General features: G+C 37.5%; 1 protein-coding gene across 1 annotated transcript in view; it reads left to right on the forward strand.

Annotated features, from left to right (window-relative positions):
• Nucleotides 1–278: 278 nt before the first annotated feature.
• LOC588938 (Down syndrome cell adhesion molecule homolog) overlaps nt 279–18,199 on the forward strand; it is a 45,245-nt gene continuing 27,324 nt past the window's right edge. Inside the window, exons 1-6 of the mRNA XM_030994428.1 lie at nt 279–594; nt 11,598–11,744; nt 13,013–13,156; nt 16,391–16,669; nt 17,218–17,487; nt 17,995–18,039. Coding sequence (XP_030850288.1) covers nt 408–594; nt 11,598–11,744; nt 13,013–13,156; nt 16,391–16,669; nt 17,218–17,487; nt 17,995–18,039 — 1,072 coding nt within the window. The 5' untranslated portion in view covers nt 279–407. The remainder of the gene's footprint in view (nt 595–11,597; nt 11,745–13,012; nt 13,157–16,390; nt 16,670–17,217; nt 17,488–17,994; nt 18,040–18,199) is intronic.

Here is an 18,199-nt window from a genome sequence, read left to right on the forward strand (position 1 = left end):
AAAGAGTGTATACCAAATGTCCGAAACATCTATGCTATCATCTTACTGCTTGGGTTTGAAGAATCACGCCTTGGTGTGGTTAATCCACTACATTGTTAATCAAAAGATTAAGACGTGTTCGTTTCCCTGCCAAGTGAAATTTCTCTGGAACGATGTATATTAACTTCATCAGTGTTTTACAACTTACCTACACATTAACTGGAAATGTCAAAACAAGCACCTAATCCTATTTTAAAATATTGATATTTTCTTTATTTTTTCTCTCCACAGTGCTTTGCTTGGTGTCAGGTAACAAAGGACCTCAATTCTACCAGGTGCCTCCTTCTGTAGTAGCCTTCGCTACGACTCAAGGGGGTCGATTAACCTGCTCAGCTATAGGAGATCCCACACCAGTAGTAAGATGGGTCATGGCAGCTGATGGGTCAGCCGTTCAGAACATCGAGCATAGTCGCATCGCAGATGGTAATGGTACATTGTCATTTCCACCATTCTCCAGTAAGGAGATAATACCCGAAGTCCATGACGGAGTTTACCGATGTATAGCAACGAATCGAATCGGAAGTATTCGGAGTCCTGATATTCGGGTCAATGCTGGTACGTTTATCTCGTGTTTCAATTCAAACAATGTTGGTTGTTGTGGTGACAGTGTAGTGAGCGTCAGTGGTGTGATGTAATCAAATTACACTATTAGCATTTATTATACATGTCTTGTTATTCTGCCCAAATTCTCTTTCTGCCTCTCTCTCCCACTGTCCACCTTCCCCTCTCTCCAAAACGCACTCTCTCTCTCTCTCTCTCTTTCTCCCTCTCTCTCTCTCGCTCTCTCTCTCTCTCTATTCACCTGTTCTGTTCTTATACATAATCATGCTGCATTTCATTTTAAAGTTTGTTTTTGCTCTTTAAATGGCCGTATGGAGTATTGCTGAGGTTCAGTGGTGTAGCTACTCCCCCTATACCAATGGAATGGGAGAATGAAGATAACACAAAAGTAAAGAGAGAGAAGAGAGAGAAAGAGAGAGAGAGAATGATAGAAAGAAGAAAGAGAGAGGGAGAAAGATACAGAAACAAATAGTGAGATAAATATACAGATAGATATATTTATATATATATATATATATAGAGAGAGAGAGAGAGAGAGAGAGAGAGAGAGAGAGGGTGGGGTCAAGGAAGGTAACACCATTAATATGACCCCTTCCCCACACCCTCACCGACGAGATATCCTCATTGTATTGCAAGGTATCATAATAGGACCACTTTTCACCCCCTTAATACCAGTTCCAGGCGCGTACGCAGGATTTTTTCAAGGGGGGGGGTTTTAACATTTATAAATCGGTCCGAAAATTTCGCAACGACTCAGCCAGCCGCTGAATAAGCGGGGGGGGGGGGGGGGGGGGGGGGGGGGGGGGGGGGGGTAAAGAGGACACATTTTTTTTTTTTTTTGGTCCCCAAAAAATAGCAACGACTCAGCCGACCGCTGAATAAGAGAGGGGGGGGGGGGGGGGGGGGGATAAGAGGACAATTTTTTTTTTTTAGGGGGGTTTACACATAAAAAAAGAGAAAAGGGGGGGGGGGGTTTAACCCCCCAAACCCTCCCCCCCCCCCCCCCCCTGCGTACGCGCCTGACCAGTTCCCCTTAAGAGTTGATCTATTCTACACATCTACCCATATTTCCAGGAATAACCATTTCTCGAAAATACTTGAGAATGTCTGAATGCAAATTTAAATCATCAGTTAGAAGCTACTTTTAGGTTACCATGAAGTCAAGTGGTCGACTAAATGAAGGATAACGAGTGAGCATTGATTACAAGACTAACTACTAGAAAGACATCCTGGGTCGGTAAGAGTAACTACTCTAGTGATTCTTCGATCGAATTACGCGACTCAATTGAAATGGGAGTCAGTGGTCTAGCAGAGTGGATATGTCATTCAGAGTTAAACAGACGTAAGTTACATCTCCAAATCTACAACATTAAACTTCTCTTTAAAGCCCGTCTGTACTAGTTTGGCCAGGGGGTTAAACCACCTGCAAGGTCACTGACAGGTAGTTATCTCATCAAATCACCTTGAATTGTTGAAGAAAAAGGGGATCATGGGGGAAAAACAGACACCGATTAGGCATTGTTTAGTATATAGAGAGCGCAAGTAGCTACAGGTAGTGCAGTGGTGATTGAGCCAAGAGGAAGCATTATTTTGTTCAGTCTCACGGTGATAACTTACACCCAATATTTGTGGCTGTGTATGAAGAAACAAATCACATGGTAGGTAGACAATTTGTAATCTAAAGCGAACTGAAGGGAAATTAATCGGTTAAGCAGGAATATCACAGACACAAAAAATGCAAACGATTAGAAAGCTATGAACTTTGATAGTCGAGAATCTGATATTGGCAATAGTATATGACTTCGTTTATAGGGAAATTGTTCTCTGTGACGAAAGAATCATGTTTTTGTCTCATTTTACCCATATTATACTATATCATGTATAACCACGGGATTTCTTGCTTGAAAATGATAAAGGGGGGGGGAAGAAAATTATCTCTGGAAATAACAAATAATATAAATATAAATATGTAAATATAATATAACCAACATGAGCGTGAAGACAGAATAGCAGAGAGGATATTGTCATGTTAGTGTTTCTTTAAAATGACGATATATATATATATATATATATATATCAACATATGTTCCACAAAACTGGAGAATGGACTTATAGCCTTAAGGTAGTAAAGGTGGCTCTCTTTCTAAACAGTCACAGATTTCTTGTGTTCACAGACCATAGTGGACTCGTTACGGCCGAGTTCCGTTCAGAGCGGCCACATTACGCGCTAAGACGGCTCGTTGATTTGATTACTCTTACGCGGGGGAAGACGGCGATGCTTGTCTGCTGAAAGGCTATATCATTCACACTGGTGTGTCCATACACTTCTATGCCATTCACACTGGTGTGTCCATACACTTCTATGCCATTCATGAGGGCGCACGACCACAATTCTCCAAAGGGATGTAATCTTTTACCGAAATATCTACATCACACCTTTTAGACAACCTCCGAGTGAGCGAAGCGAGCGACGAAAAAAATTAAAACAGTTTTTAGTTAACAGCCTCCGATGGTACGCTTTTGTAACCCGCGGCGGTGATTGGATGAAAATTAACTTTATTATTCAATTAAAATATATAGGAGTACAAAGAAACCACTCTTGCTTACCCGTACTGAGGCAGTTGCGATATATAAGGAGGGGGGTAGTTTGAGAAGCCCATAATCCCTTTGCATCGTATTGTACGCCTATGACGATGAGGTGAGAAAGGGGTTGCTTTTTTGAAAATACTATTACACAAATATGTAGCCAAAGTTTCCTCCTATAACTAAAGAAAAGCAAATATTGCTCTTGGATAACCTATCCTGTTCCATTCATCATTTTGTCACTTTCTTCACATTTTATTGTTGTAATAAATTTCAATTCCAATGTAAAAGCATAGAACGAAAACAGACCAACAAGAAGGAACGAAATGATACAAGGTCTTGTGCGTAGACTACAAACTTATTGAACCAAAAGATGTGGTAACAGATCAACTGTGCGAGGAAATATAGAAGAGCAAAGGAATATAAATAGAAGGGTGTAAGCATGAAAGAAGAGACGCGATGAGAGTGAAAAACGGAATGTAAAGTGCATTAGCACAGCCTTCTCTTTGAAAGGAATTAAAATGCGTAAACTGTTATACGCCATACCATTACACTTACATACGTGGACGAGGAAACCCGATGCATGCAGCTGGGAGGTTTACTTTTCTACCAAGCGTGAGTAAATACGCCACCGTGCACCCACTTGTGAAAAACCATGTACAAGACTTTTCACTTACCACAAATATCCTTCCGCCTCACCGCCTTCGATCGCCAATAAAGCAAGGGATCGAATGTCCAATTTCTATTTTCTTATTGGCTAGATCAGGGGAGAATACGAGTAGAGATAGAGAGAGAGAGAGGGAGTAAGGAGGGGGAGATATATTGTGAGGGAACGTCGATTTATTTGTATTGAATGCATATCTCTTTCTATTCCATGTGTCGTAGACGTGGTTCTAAAGGGTTGGAAATGCTGGTGGGCATCCTGTTGTGAAGAAATGGGCAAACTAGAAAGAAAGGAAAAGGTTAATGTTTAGCCAGCGGGACTCCGGAAAAAAAATCATTATCCGTAAAAATATAATAATATTACATTCAGAAGTCAAACAAATCATTTGAATCTTACAAAACTCTATTCTTTCCTTTGCAAACAGCTATGCATTTGTATTGTGCCACCAAATCATATATTACTATAGGATATGTTTATCAAACGTTTGTTCGAGCCGGATAATTAAATTTTAAAATACAGAATAGAAGGACATCTGCTCGCAATTTGATTAATAACGTTTCCTTTAATATCAACTGCATTTTTACAACTCTATTTAGCTGTTTATATCTGTTCAACAATTCCACACTGTTTATAAAAAAAAAAAAAATTTGATTTGGTCTTAGCAGAATATTTTTTAATAAAAAGTCTCTATTAAAGACCGTCAATACTACTGGGCCAGAAGGGATTAGACCACACAGCCAGGCCACTGACAGGTGGCTATATCATTAACTCAGCTCTCAACTAACATAAGAAAAAGAGAATCATGGGGGACCAAAAGGCAGCGATTGGGGAAGTTTTCCATATACAGGGATCAAGTAGCTACAAGTAGAATTGTGGGGATTGAAGATAAAGCTTACACAATATAAAATGTAAAGTGAGAAACATGAATTAGTAGAGCTAACAGCCGAAGTAATGAGAAGACAATTCTATTATATCGGATTTGTGGTAAATAGATATTGAAATACAGTAAACTCTAATAGATGCGTTGAGTAAAACAAGCAGTTGTTCCCTTTCGTCGTTATTATCTCTCTCTCTCTCTCTCTCTCTCTTACATACACGGCTCACAGACTCACACACACACATACCAAACTATATCTCTTTCTATCCTCTTCCATTTCCTTTTTGTTTGTGTTTTGTCTCTTTGAATCGAGGCGATTTGGTAATGATGATTCATGCCTTACGAAAGGGCAAAAGCGCACTGACTTGGTTCCGAACCCGAGACCTCCAGCATTATAAGAAAGGAAAAAATCTGCCCAATATTCATTACGGCTACCTTATATCCATCTTTCTCAATGTTCATCTCCCTCTCTCTCTCTCTATCTTTGTCTTTCTCCTTCTCTCTGGGTTCATGATGTATCATATGAAGATGTGGAAAAAGGGTTAATAAGGTGAAAGGGTGAAATAACACATTATTGGAATGGATTATTAAAGAGAACATGATAGAAAATGTGGCAAGAACAAAATTATTGACAATGATTTCAAATTTCATCGTCAGTACGATTTATCTTAGCATTGAGCACAAGAACATAATGATATGTTGGTGAATAGACATCATGTCATGTCCCGGATGGAGTTTAAAATTCTGCCCCAAAATGTACCTGTTGAGCCAAATGAAAGTGAGCTATGCATCCTCACGAGTCGTGCAGACTGCGACGGAGAGAGGAAGGAAGGATTAACTTGGTTCATTAACGTGTGAGAAACAAAAGCTGACGTTTCAATTTGAATGTGGTTAGGTTGAGTTAGATACGAAACGGATGTAAGATGCGTGGTGTAGCATCATTACTCTACAGTTAGGAGAGAATGTCATTGTAATATATGTCCTCACATGCTATGCCATGCAGAATATGAAATGTGATGTTAATATGAAACTACCTTCACATCCGTGTTAGATATGAATCGTCCTTACCGCAACAAACAACAGCTGGAGTTTGATGAAACATGTATTAAAAAGAAAAAAACGTTATAATTTATGTAGACACATTTTAATTTGGTTTGTCAACAGTGCGTTACAATAATTAAAGAAGAGTCTACAAATAAACTCTTACCCTGCACTACGACTCACATCTAATTTAAATACAACGGGTGCTTGAAATTAGTATTTTTTTATGTTTGAAATATATGACAAACGCAGGAGTGTGAGTAATGTAAAGTTAACAGAAAGAATGTAGAGTCTTGTCTTTGTTTTATTTATGTCAGTCTCTTCAACAATATGAAATCTCCTCGTTTGTCTGATTTTGATGCATTATGAATCTCTGGATCATAAATAAAGTAGAGAACTGATAATGATTGGACACGTTTGTCGGTATAGGACGGTAAACGACATGACCTTGTGTCAGTAAGTCCCCAAATACGTAATAAACAGCAGAGAGGGCTTCCCAGCCTGGTTCATTCTTAATAATATCAATTCACCTCGAAATCAGTCTATTCTAAGCCCTGCAATGGTTTCACATAATATATAGAAGAAACAACCCACACATCTAGGGGTAAAACTATTAAACTTGAAATAGAAGAGGAAAAGCCCCAATATGAAATATATAAAGATATAAAGATGGATATACCGAGAGAGAGAGAGAGAGAGAGAGAGAGAGAGAGAGAGAAAGAGAGAGAGAGAGAGAGAGAGAGGGGGGGGGGGGGAGGGAGAGAGAGAGAGATAGAGAGGGGAGAGAGATGGGGGAGGACAGAGGGAGAAAGAGATATAGTGCTTGTGCACGCATGTAGGTGAGGGTGTGTGTGTGTGGGAAGGGAAAAGGAGACAAAATAAGAGAGATAACAAGATTGGAAGAAAGAGAGTGAGAGAGAAAGAGAAAGAAAGAGAGAGAGAGAGAGAGAGAGAGGGAGAGAGGGGAGAGAGGAGGGGGGGGGGTGGGAGAATGAAATTCCATCATCATTTTGCTTCAGTGTTTCAGGTTTATTATGTCATTTCTCTAAAAGTGTCAAACAATGGACGGCCCAGATGATTAATAGATCAATATGAATGCGATGTGAAATGAAACAGAAACAATGTCTTAATATAAATGACCGCATTACCTATTTGGCATTATTTAATATACGCTGAGACATTACATAATGAATTCACTTTGAACGTGAGAATAACATAATATCAATTCAATGCTGCACATCCTTTAGAATATGAGTTGGATATGCTTGTAGTGAATACAAAAAGGGAGTCTGACGTTGTGTTTTCAATAAAGCTATAACACGCTTCACCTAGTATTCTGCTAAAATAATAGATAGCCACTTAATACACCTGGGTGTAACCGACGAATATTGGTACCATACAAAATATTTCATATTAGATTAAGTCAAAATAATTTTGTGCATTTTATTTTTGTTTATTAATAGAACTGAATATAATTTATTCATCCATCAGAACAATGTAAGACTACAGAGATGGAGTTAATATCAAAGCTAGGAAATTAATGAAAACGCTCTGAGGATAGGCATCCGAAAGTACGTAAAACATGTAGAAGTAGATGTTGAAACGACACAGCGTTTTAATAAAAAAGACTAAGAGTGGAGAAAATGTACTGGAATTCTTTAGAGTTGCAACTCAAAATACGATGGCAAATTGTTATATTTGCGTCGTTTGTAAAGTCGTATGAATAGGTTTCTCATTATAAGAATCATTAACATTTCCCAAAATATTCTAAATACTGGATCCTTACTCTTGTCTGTACATTCTATGACGGACATACAATATATTACACTGCTTTGTCAAAACTAGCAGTTTTAACATAACTGCGAAGGACTCTTACAGACATCTACAGGACTAAACTTAAACGAGCCAATCATACTGTAGCATCTGACCTTACACGAGCCAATCATACTGTAGCATCTGACCTTACACGAGCCAATCATACAGTAGCATCTGACCTTACACGAGCCAATCATACTGTAGCATCTGACCTTATTGTCATGGTGATAGGTGATAGACACGTGGACTAGTGTCTGTATATCGATTTACCCCAGGCTGAGAGGAAATTAGATCCCGATATGGTGAATAATAATTATTACTCCTACCCTGGGCAGCTAGCATAGCAGGTTTGGTATATCTACTATATCTCTTTATATCTTTCTCTCTCTCCCTCTCTCTCACTCTCTCTCTCTCCCTCACTCTCTCTCTCTCTCTCTCACTCTCTCTCTCACTCTCACTCTCTCTCTATCTTTCTCTCTCTCTCCCTCTCTCACTCACTCTCACTCTCTCTCTCTCTCTCTCACTCTCTCTCTCACTCTCACTCTCTCTCTATCTTTCTCTCTCTCTCCCTCTCTCTCTCACTCTCACTCTCTCTCTCTCTCTCTCTCTCTATATATATATATCTTTTTCTCCCTCTCCCTCTCTCTCACTCTCTCACTCTCTCTCTCTCTCTCTCTCTCTCTCTCTCTCACTCTCTCTCTCTCTCTATCTTTCTCTCTCTCTCCCTCTCTCTCACTCTCTCTCTCTCTCTCTTTACTCTTTCTCTCTCTATCTTTCACTCTCTCTCTCACACTCCCTATGTAATGCACTCCTAGAATAGAAAACATAGATCAGATGAGGATAAAAGGCATGGTATTATAACAAGATTTGCCCATCACACGTATCGTAATGAAAGTTAATAAACTTTCAGGATGAGCATGGCAAAGAAATTCACACTTCTTTACAAATTTGTTTATGGTTTTAATATATTTTTGGTTATCCATGATAATGAGAGTATTTATTAAACAGGGAATGCATGAAATAAGGTTTAACATGCTTGAAACGTTCTCTAGTAAAACAAAAAGATTTAGTCTAATGAAAGTATTTTTTGAACAGGGAATGCATAAACTAAGGTTTAACATATCTGAAACATTCTCTAGTAAAATAAAGCGATTTAGTCTGAAGACAATATTTATTGAACAGGGGATGCATTAAATAAGGTTTAACATGTTTGAAATGTTTTCTAGTAAAACAAAATATTTAGTCTGATGAGAGTATAATTAACAGGGAATGATAAAACAAGGTTTGACATGCTTGAAACATTCTCTAGTAAAAAAAAAAAAAAAGAAAAAAAAAAACGATTTAGTCTGATGAGAGTACTTTAAACGATTTAGTCTGATGATAGTATTTATGAAACAGGGCAGGCTAAAATAAGGCTTAACATGCTTGAAACATTTTACTAGTAAAACAACACGATTTAGTCTGATGAAAGTATTTTATTGAACAGGGAATGCATAAAATAAGGTTTAACATGCTTGAAAAAAAACGATTTAATCTGATGAAAGTATTTTTTAAACAGGGAAGGCATGAAATAAGGTGTGATATGCTTGAAACATTCTCTAGTATTAAAAACAAAGCGATTATTTCTGATGAGAGTATTTATTGAACAGAGAATGCATAAAATAAGGGTTAACATGCTTGAAACATTCAGCAGTCAAACAAAACGATAAAGTCTGATGAGAGTATTTATCATACAGAGAATGCATACAATAAAGTTTAAAATGCTTGAAATGTTCTATAGTAACAAGATTTAGTCTAAAGATAGTCAAAAGAGCATAAACTCCTCTTCATTCTCATACAATTTCCACCCTTCTGGCTTTCACCAGTCATTGTCAATACTACCTTACTGCATATTCGTCCTATAAGACATTACATTGACTAAAATATTAGTTCCGCTCTAGAGTAGAAAGACACAAGCTCCGGAATCAATTAGACTGCCATGGATCCTTCAGGATGGTAACTACAAAAGATTTGATTGAAGTGGATATTGCGGTAGATATTGACAGTGAAAGTATTAAACCGTCTTTCATATCTAACCTATATATACCTCTAGGCATACCGCAGTGCAGTCAGGTTTACACTGAGGGCAAGTTCTAGATAATTAAGTCGATGGAAATTGAGTCTAAGAATATCCTGAGAGTTTCGATAAAAAAACTTCCGCTTGACTTGGCAGTCGTTACCAATAATCCTAAAAGAAAGGTGAGCATGGAAGTTGGCTGACGTAATGAAGCAAGATTAATATCCTATGTATACTTATAGTATCGTCTAACTAAAATATATAGAATGTTTAATGTGAACCTAATTGAAATAATGTTATAGAGGATATAGAGAATCACGCGAACACTATACAGATGTCATGTTTCATTATGTTAAGAATACGTGATGTGAACATGCGATGTTAACATTGACTGAAATAATGTTCTAAAATAATCTTATGTAGTGTGAACAATGCATGCAATAATGTTGTTTAAACAAGAAAGAGAATGTATAGTGTGAACACTGACTGTGATCATGTGGTAGAAGATATAGAATCTGTAATGTAAAAACTACTTGTGATCTTTGTTTTAGATGATATGAAATGTATAGTATGAACTTAAATGTGAACGCAACCTGTGATAATTCTTCAGAAGATACGGAATGTGTAGTGCGGATACGCCCAAGGATGTGTTTGCTCGCCCTTAATAAAAGGTGACAGATTATTTTCATTGTCTGATGACGTAATATGATGTCCTTTTTTATTACTGTATATTGGAAGCTACTCACTGACAGGACTACTTTAGGCTACGGATATGAGATTTAATGAAACGGTTTATTGTATAAGTATAAAGCTACAATATCCTTTGATATATAAGCCATGATCATCGCAAATTCAATGTGAGTGCTTTTACATACTATAATACAAATCTAAACCGATCTTCTGGGAAGAAGAATACCTTGTTGTGCAGACATATTTACATTTAGAAGAGAACACGTGACAGTGAATGTTTAGTAACAATTCTTACAACTAAATGTATTAAAACATTGCTAAATGTAGAAGATCTAACTATTAACTATTAATTACGATGGATTTACTACAAGAATAAAGTAGCAGTTCCCAGTTTCTTGATAAATTATTTTACTTAATAAATATGAAATTTTTTTTCTCGATTGTGTAGATTACATTATCGGCAGATTGTTTGATATATACCCCAATAATCATAAGCTAGTTGAACATTGGCAATACTATTTCAAAAAATATAGAACAACAGCTGCATTATCATACCTCGCACCAATAACGATTATTAAACTATTTTGAAAAAATGTTAGATATATAGCACTTTTCATGAATGACAACACATTTAGTTGTCAGAATATTAGATTCCATCAGACGATAAAATTTTCAACTATAACTATATTTTTTTGCATTCAGACTTACATGTTAATATTTCCATGATTAAATGAAATGTTAATGAAAAACGTAAGCAGTGTTTTTTTTTTCTTTTAGAGGGTGAACTAACTATCACGACCTTAGCATCGATAATTGTATTCACATTGGCTTAGCCTCAGGTTGAATGGTTCATAAATAGATACCCAATAGAACGTGTTGATTTAGCTGAGGTGTGTGACAGAGAGAGAGAGAGAGATAGAGAGAGAGGGGGGGGGGGGGGGGGGGAGGAGAGAGGGAGGGGGGGGGGAGAGATAGAGAGAGAGAGAGGGGGGGTCCTATCATTATATCTAGTGATGATGAGGACGACGACGATAGGGTTGATAACGGTAATGAAAACAGATGATGACAGAGATGATGATAATGATATTGACGTGTTTTGGGCTTTTGATCAGTTCATCTGCAGGAATACCAGATACAGCTGTATAATGATGATGATGATGATGATGATGATGATGATGATGATGATAGTGATGGTAATGAAGATGATGATGATGATGGTGATGACGATAAAGACGATAATAATAATGATGTTCTTATATTTTGTTATTTAGTTCAACTACAGGAATACCAAGTGCAGCTTCATGATAATCACGTGATGCGAGGAAACACAGCAGTCTTCAAGTGTAACGTCCCTCGCTTCGTCAAGGACTATGTCAATGTGACGGCCTGGACCAGGGAATCAAGCCTCTTACAATCAGGTATGTATGTGCATCTACTCGGGGGTGCGGTCATAAAGGTAATGGGTATGCTGGAGTTAACTCCGAAAAACTGAAACCCTCGTAGTACATGTAACTGATACAAAGTTTACCTTTAAGAGTGGTTTACGTAATTATTTCAACATCAAATGGCAACAAATACATAAAAGAGTTTTCTTTTTTAATCTGCAATGCTCACACATTTTATGTTGATCATACAATCGATGATATATGTGTACACAATCTTCATGTAATTTAGCGTAAAATGCTAGTACCTACTGTTTTGGTCGTCTTTTGTTCACGGCTGTAAATATGTACATATGTACGAAAAATCAAGATACCCCCCCCCCCCTAAAAATAAAATTAAAAAAATCCCCAAACAATTAATATTTGCTATATACGCTCTAATGAATACTGAGATAACAATTTTATGAATATGCATATACATGTACATCAATTTGTACCGATTAAAAAAAAAAACCGAATGACAATAAATCCCTGTTATCTAGCAATTAAGTCAAAGGGATGGATGTCATTATTGCGTCACTAGTCCACATAATTACATCACCAATTCCCCCACTGATGACTGACGTTGGACTCTATTATCTTCCAGCAATAGATTGGCAATTAACGTTTGTTTGCTGGGAGTAGGTAATATGAATATATCCTTGGAATTTAACGAAATGATGCCTTTGTGAGCTAGGTAATTATCTTTCAGGGAATTGCTTTGATTCGATTATATGCAGAATACAGGCAGATCTATTAGCAGGTTTTCATACCATCATCAACCAAGATAAGGCCAAAAATGAAACATTATAATATCACATCCATAATTCAAAGAGAGATGAAAGTGAGCGATACATATACATGTACATGTTACATATGAACCTCAATATCAATTCTTCCAATATCTTTTAACAACGAATTATTTCTGAAAAGAATGCAATTGATTCGATTAAATCACCCTTCAACTTGTTTTTCATTGAAACACCACTTCTCTCTTTTTGCCTGTGTATTTTTTCAATGTCTCCGTTCCTCATCGGCGCTCTCTCTCTCTCTCTCTCTCTTTTTACATATCTTACTCTGTCTGTGTGTCTGTCTGTCTCTCGCTCTCTCTCTCTCTCTCTCTCTCTATATGCCTCTCTGTCTCTCTCTGTCTCTCTCTTTATATAATATACTCTGTCTATCTCTCCTTCTATGTTTCTGCTCCCCTTTCGCGCGCTCTTTCTCTCTATTTATATATATCTTTCTCTCTCTGTCTCCCCATGTAGAAGGTCGATTCAGTGTCTTACCCAGCGGTGAACTTCATATCCGTGACGTACGTGACCGTGACGCTGGTCAGTATAGATGTACAGTTCGTAACAGACTCACAAATAACAATAAAGTGAGCCCTCCTGCGGTCCTTCATGTCGCAGGTAAGTAAATCAATGTAATGCTGTTGAGTGTTACATAGGATCTCTAACCATTGTCATTTTTTTTCTTTGCTTCATTCAAAGGTGTTTATTCAATATTCAAACAATGACATAATTTTACTTTAAATTTAGCAAAACATTGGAACATCAATAATACACAAATTATTCGTTCAAATATAAATAAGCAAATTCGCGGGAAATTTCATATTGTGAAGATACCGCTTCATTCATCGGCTTTATTTATCATCTATATCATAAAACTTCAAAAATACTAAGCATCATTTTAGCAAACTAAGGGAGAACTTCTTTGGGGGGGGGGGGGTGGGGGGGGGGTGAAGTTTGTTTAAAAGTCAGATTAAATTGTTGTAAATCTAGACGATGGGTTTGGATGCACGCTGTGGCATGGCATTAGGTTGAATAAACAAGTCTTTATTGCTTCCCATTGTAAACGAAGCTTGACAGAAGGTCTTCTAATTATCCTCAGTTTAGAACAAAATTGATCTCTGGTGAATTAGTGATACCAATATAGGATCCACAGGGACTCTTAAATGCAGTGAAGCAGTTAAACAAAAGAAAAACAGTGCTTATTAAACCAAATAAAACTGGGAATAGACCGAATTATTGGCTTCCCGTAGCTCAGTATATTACTGTCTGTCTGTCCATAATGCAGTGTTGCGTGACATACTGAATGAGGTCTAGGCCAATCAGATGACAATTATTCCGGTGTACAGCATGAATTAGAACATATTACAACAAGCGAAACGTGCAAAGCCATTTTCGGCAGAGCCATTTCATCTAAGAATATTTCAGATTATAACAACTTGCATAACAAGACAGGTCATAGGCCTATATAGTTTTCATGCTATTGTTAAAAACTTTTTTTAGGCTAATAACTTTTGTCAAATACATCTAAATATTTCTTACATGATGCTTAAATGGATATACCCCCAAATAATAGAAGTATGCATAGAATTTTTTTCTTTTGCACATTGGCTAATTTTAGGTGTCCTCATGTCAGGTAATCTTTTAAGCTTTTTTACAAAGGTTTTAAAACCAGTCGAACGGTTATGTAAAGCATCAACATCACGAAGGTAAATAGTGGTATGAGATGTTTCGGTTAGGATAATAATAATTATATGATCTTAGAGGCAGTTGCAAGTGAGTAGTACAATAAAAATCCATTGAAACATATACGTTATGTTTTCGTTTATTGAACGTATCTTCATATCTGCACACCTACTTCCGCAACCAAGATTATGAATAAATAATATCTTCATGAAGGGGCAATGGTCTTATATAAGTGCGAAAATTCAGATAATCGGAGATGGTGAAAGATTACTTAAATACGAGATGCTTCGAAACACATGGGAACAACTTAATATTAATTATTGTCGTCTTTTTTACGCATTTTATCATAAAGAATAAAGAGAATTTTCTTATTGTAATTTGAAAATGCACTCATACCCATTTCTTTCTATTACTCGTTAGGAGAACCGAAATAAACGAGTGGGGCAGTTGTACACATTATTGTCAATTCTAGAATGCAATAACTATATATACTGATCACGTAACCAATATAACTGTCAAATACAGTTATAGATGATATAGGGAGGAAGACTTGCATTAATACGATACCAAATGATATTCCGGTTACAGGTAGAATTGAATGAATATGAAGTTAATCATTTTGAAATCGAATAGGCTGAATATAAATAGTATGGTGGCATGGTGGATCTAGTGTAGGCAGTTCGCGTAGAAGACAGATATATTGTTGTTGATTGTAAAACAGCAATAGGTAATGGCAGTTAACATGGTAAGTGCATCTCATAGATTCCATATCTTTTCTTCAATGTCTAAAGAGACATATAATATGAAGTCGCTTTATTAAAACTCTTGAATCTTTGTTTCAAATTTAAATTTCTGACATCACGTCAAAAATCGATGTCTTTCTATAATGCACATTAATCAAACAGATTGAATTAACGTGCGGACCATTGCATATAAGCCACACCAAACTTAGAATGTTGACAGCATGCTTCATAAAACCCTCTACATCTGCCACTGGCATGACTGGAAGCATTGGAAGTCAAATGGTTTGAGCACTAGATTCGATATGCCAAAATCATGCACGGTATCATGTCCTTTTCCAAAGCATCTATCTATATTTGCCACTCCTTACCCGGATAAGAGTGTGGAACTGACAGGATGACGGAAGCCACTGATATCCTAATTGACATATTAATTCCTCAAGTTGACCATTATAGGAATACTCCCCAAGGAGTAGAGATGACATACACATCGTGTGCGTGAGTAAATCCGTTGGCCGGGGCCAGAACCACCTAGACACAGGGTTTGGCCATCTTTATTTCAATTCGTCACAACATGGCGTATATTAAATTGTTTTGTGCTTTCCCAAACAAAGTATTACCCCCAGATTGTGCCCTACTCAGGCGCGTACACAGGGGGGGGGGGGGGGGGGGGGGGGGTGTTTGGGGGGGTTAAACCCCCCCTTTGGTAATTTTTTGTGTGTAAACCCCCCCCCTAAATTTCTCTAAACCCCCCCCCCCCCCTCCCCCTTTTCTTTTGGATTTTTTTTTTGTTTTTTTATTTAAAAAAAAAAAAAAAAAAATAGTCCCATGGTTGACCTAAAAAAAGCTGACCTTACCCCCCCCCCCAAACGGAGCAAAATGTCAAATTTTCAAATTTCGAGACCACAAAAAAAAAAAAGTGTCCTCATACCCCCCCCCCCCCCCCAAACGGAGCAAAATGTCAAATTTTCAAATTTCGAGACCAAAAAAAAAAAAAAAAGTGTCCTCATACCCCCCCCCCCCCGGCTTATTCAGCGGCTGGCTGAGTCGTTGCGAAATTTTTGGCCCGATTTATAAATGTTAAACCCCCCCCCCCCCCCCCCCCCCTTGAAAAAATCCTGCGTACGCGCCTGGCCCTACTGCAACAGGGTTGGCCAAACTGTCTCATCGACGGCGCTGGCATGGGTAGTATCTGTAAAACGCTTTTGGTAGTTATTTTATCCGTTAGACCAGAACCCTGTCTCACAAAGAGTTGATAGCAATCGTAACTTATTTGAGATTGATTTTAAACGCAAATATGTACATAGGAAGTTGGAAATTGCAAACTTGCGATTGATTAGAGGATTTGCGATTGATTTGGATAAATCGCAACTCTTTGTAAGACAGGGCCCAGATATTCAATTTCCTTGATATGTGTGATAATTCCCAGAGCCAGTGAACACTGCTCCAGAACTGATCCAGTCCAAAGCTGACTTCACCCTTCGAGGGGGAGAGACAGTAGAGCTACCTTGCGTTGCTAGTGGCTACCCATTACCCACCTACCAATGGACCAAAGATGGCGTCCCTGTCACACCCGGTGATAGCCGGAGTCTCCGTGGTGGTAACCTGTTGCTTAGCAACGTGCAGCTGGAGAATGCAGGGCGTTATGATTGTGAAGCAGTTAATGACCTGGGTGCAGTGAGTACAACACGGAACGTTATTGTCAGAGGTACGTATGCTGCTTAACCTGTCATAGTAATAACACGCCATGGATTATGTAGTTCATAATTATCTCAAAAATCCAATTTCCAAATAATACATCGACAACTAGTGCATTGTATTGCTATATAAAAAAAAACGTTGGCAATGGCATTCTTCCTGTCATTTTATCATCATCGAATTATTTGCGTGCTGGACTATGTTATCCGTTTTAGATATAATTTGGAACGAGAGAATGTTCAAGGGTGCTATTATAGTATAACTAAGATGACAAGATAGATGGAGACAGAGAACTCTCTACCATCTCATTTGCCTTCTGTGCTAACAGGATCGTAACAAACCTTGTTTTCCTTTATTCAGGAATATATGGTAATATACTCTAATATTTTTGGTTTCGATTTAGTTTGAAATAGAAGTATTTTCATTTACATTATTTTGAATATCTAATCTCGTTCTTTTCTATCTGATCACGAAAGCAATGATTGTAAGGTTAAAACCCTGCGATGAATGTTTTATACAGTTCTCCTTATTTATATTCCTTTATTTATTTTGTTAAAGATTCGATAGCGGTGTATTTCTATCCTCAAAAACGGAGCGTTGACGTCGGTGCATTCGCCACATTCAACTGTTCTGTCTCTGGCTATCCGATAGAACAGGTCACGTGGTATAAGAACGCACAGCCATTGGATGGAGATGATCGCGTCACTGTGTATGAGAATGGTACGATGGTAGTAGGGGGCATGCGCAGAGACGACCGCGGAATGTACCAGTGCGTGGCCAGTAATAGTTGGCAAACACAAGAAGCGACAATGCAACTTTCCCTCGGAGGTAAGCTTCAAGTTGTTTTCATTGAATCTGAGATCACCATAGAAATGCCTTAATTTATATTACATTCATCATTGTACATTAGTGTCACTATATTACTCTATTTGTCAAGGAGACCTACCCGTATAATTTGTATTGTTTTTTCTGTAATATTTTATGAAAACTCTCGATTCCCCAATTTATCTGTTAAATCACATTTTATCAATATCACCAAAATACCTAAAAAAGAAAAAAAAAAGCGACCTAAATTTAATGTTCTTATCAGTAGCTGTTGTATATATGATAATAATGATAATGATAACAATAGTAATAATGATAACATATTACTGAAAACTATTTTGGAGGCAAAATGACAGATTGTGGAGCCAATAAAGTATTTATATTGGTGTCCCCAATACTGTAACATGTAACTATCATGATTATGTAAACATACTTAAATTTTAATCAAACACTGAAACATGGTCGTTGTTGAAGAGATTTCTGACTGGTTGGTTGAATCTTTGAATACAGCTGCTAAACCAATCATGTTGGCACACTTCACAAACCAAACCCTCTGATTGGTTGAATCTTTGATTACAGCTGCTAAACCAATCATGTTGGCACACTTCACAAACCAAACCCTTCAATATTTTATTACAGCTGCTAAACCAATCATGTTGGCACACTTCACAAACCAAACCCTTGAATCTCTGATTACAGCTGCTAAACTAATCAT

This window comes from Strongylocentrotus purpuratus, unplaced genomic scaffold, assembly GCF_000002235.5.
Source record: "Strongylocentrotus purpuratus isolate Spur 01 unplaced genomic scaffold, Spur_5.0 spur5_contig_851, whole genome shotgun sequence".
In the NCBI taxonomy this organism is placed as follows: Eukaryota; Metazoa; Echinodermata; class Echinoidea; order Camarodonta; family Strongylocentrotidae; genus Strongylocentrotus; species Strongylocentrotus purpuratus.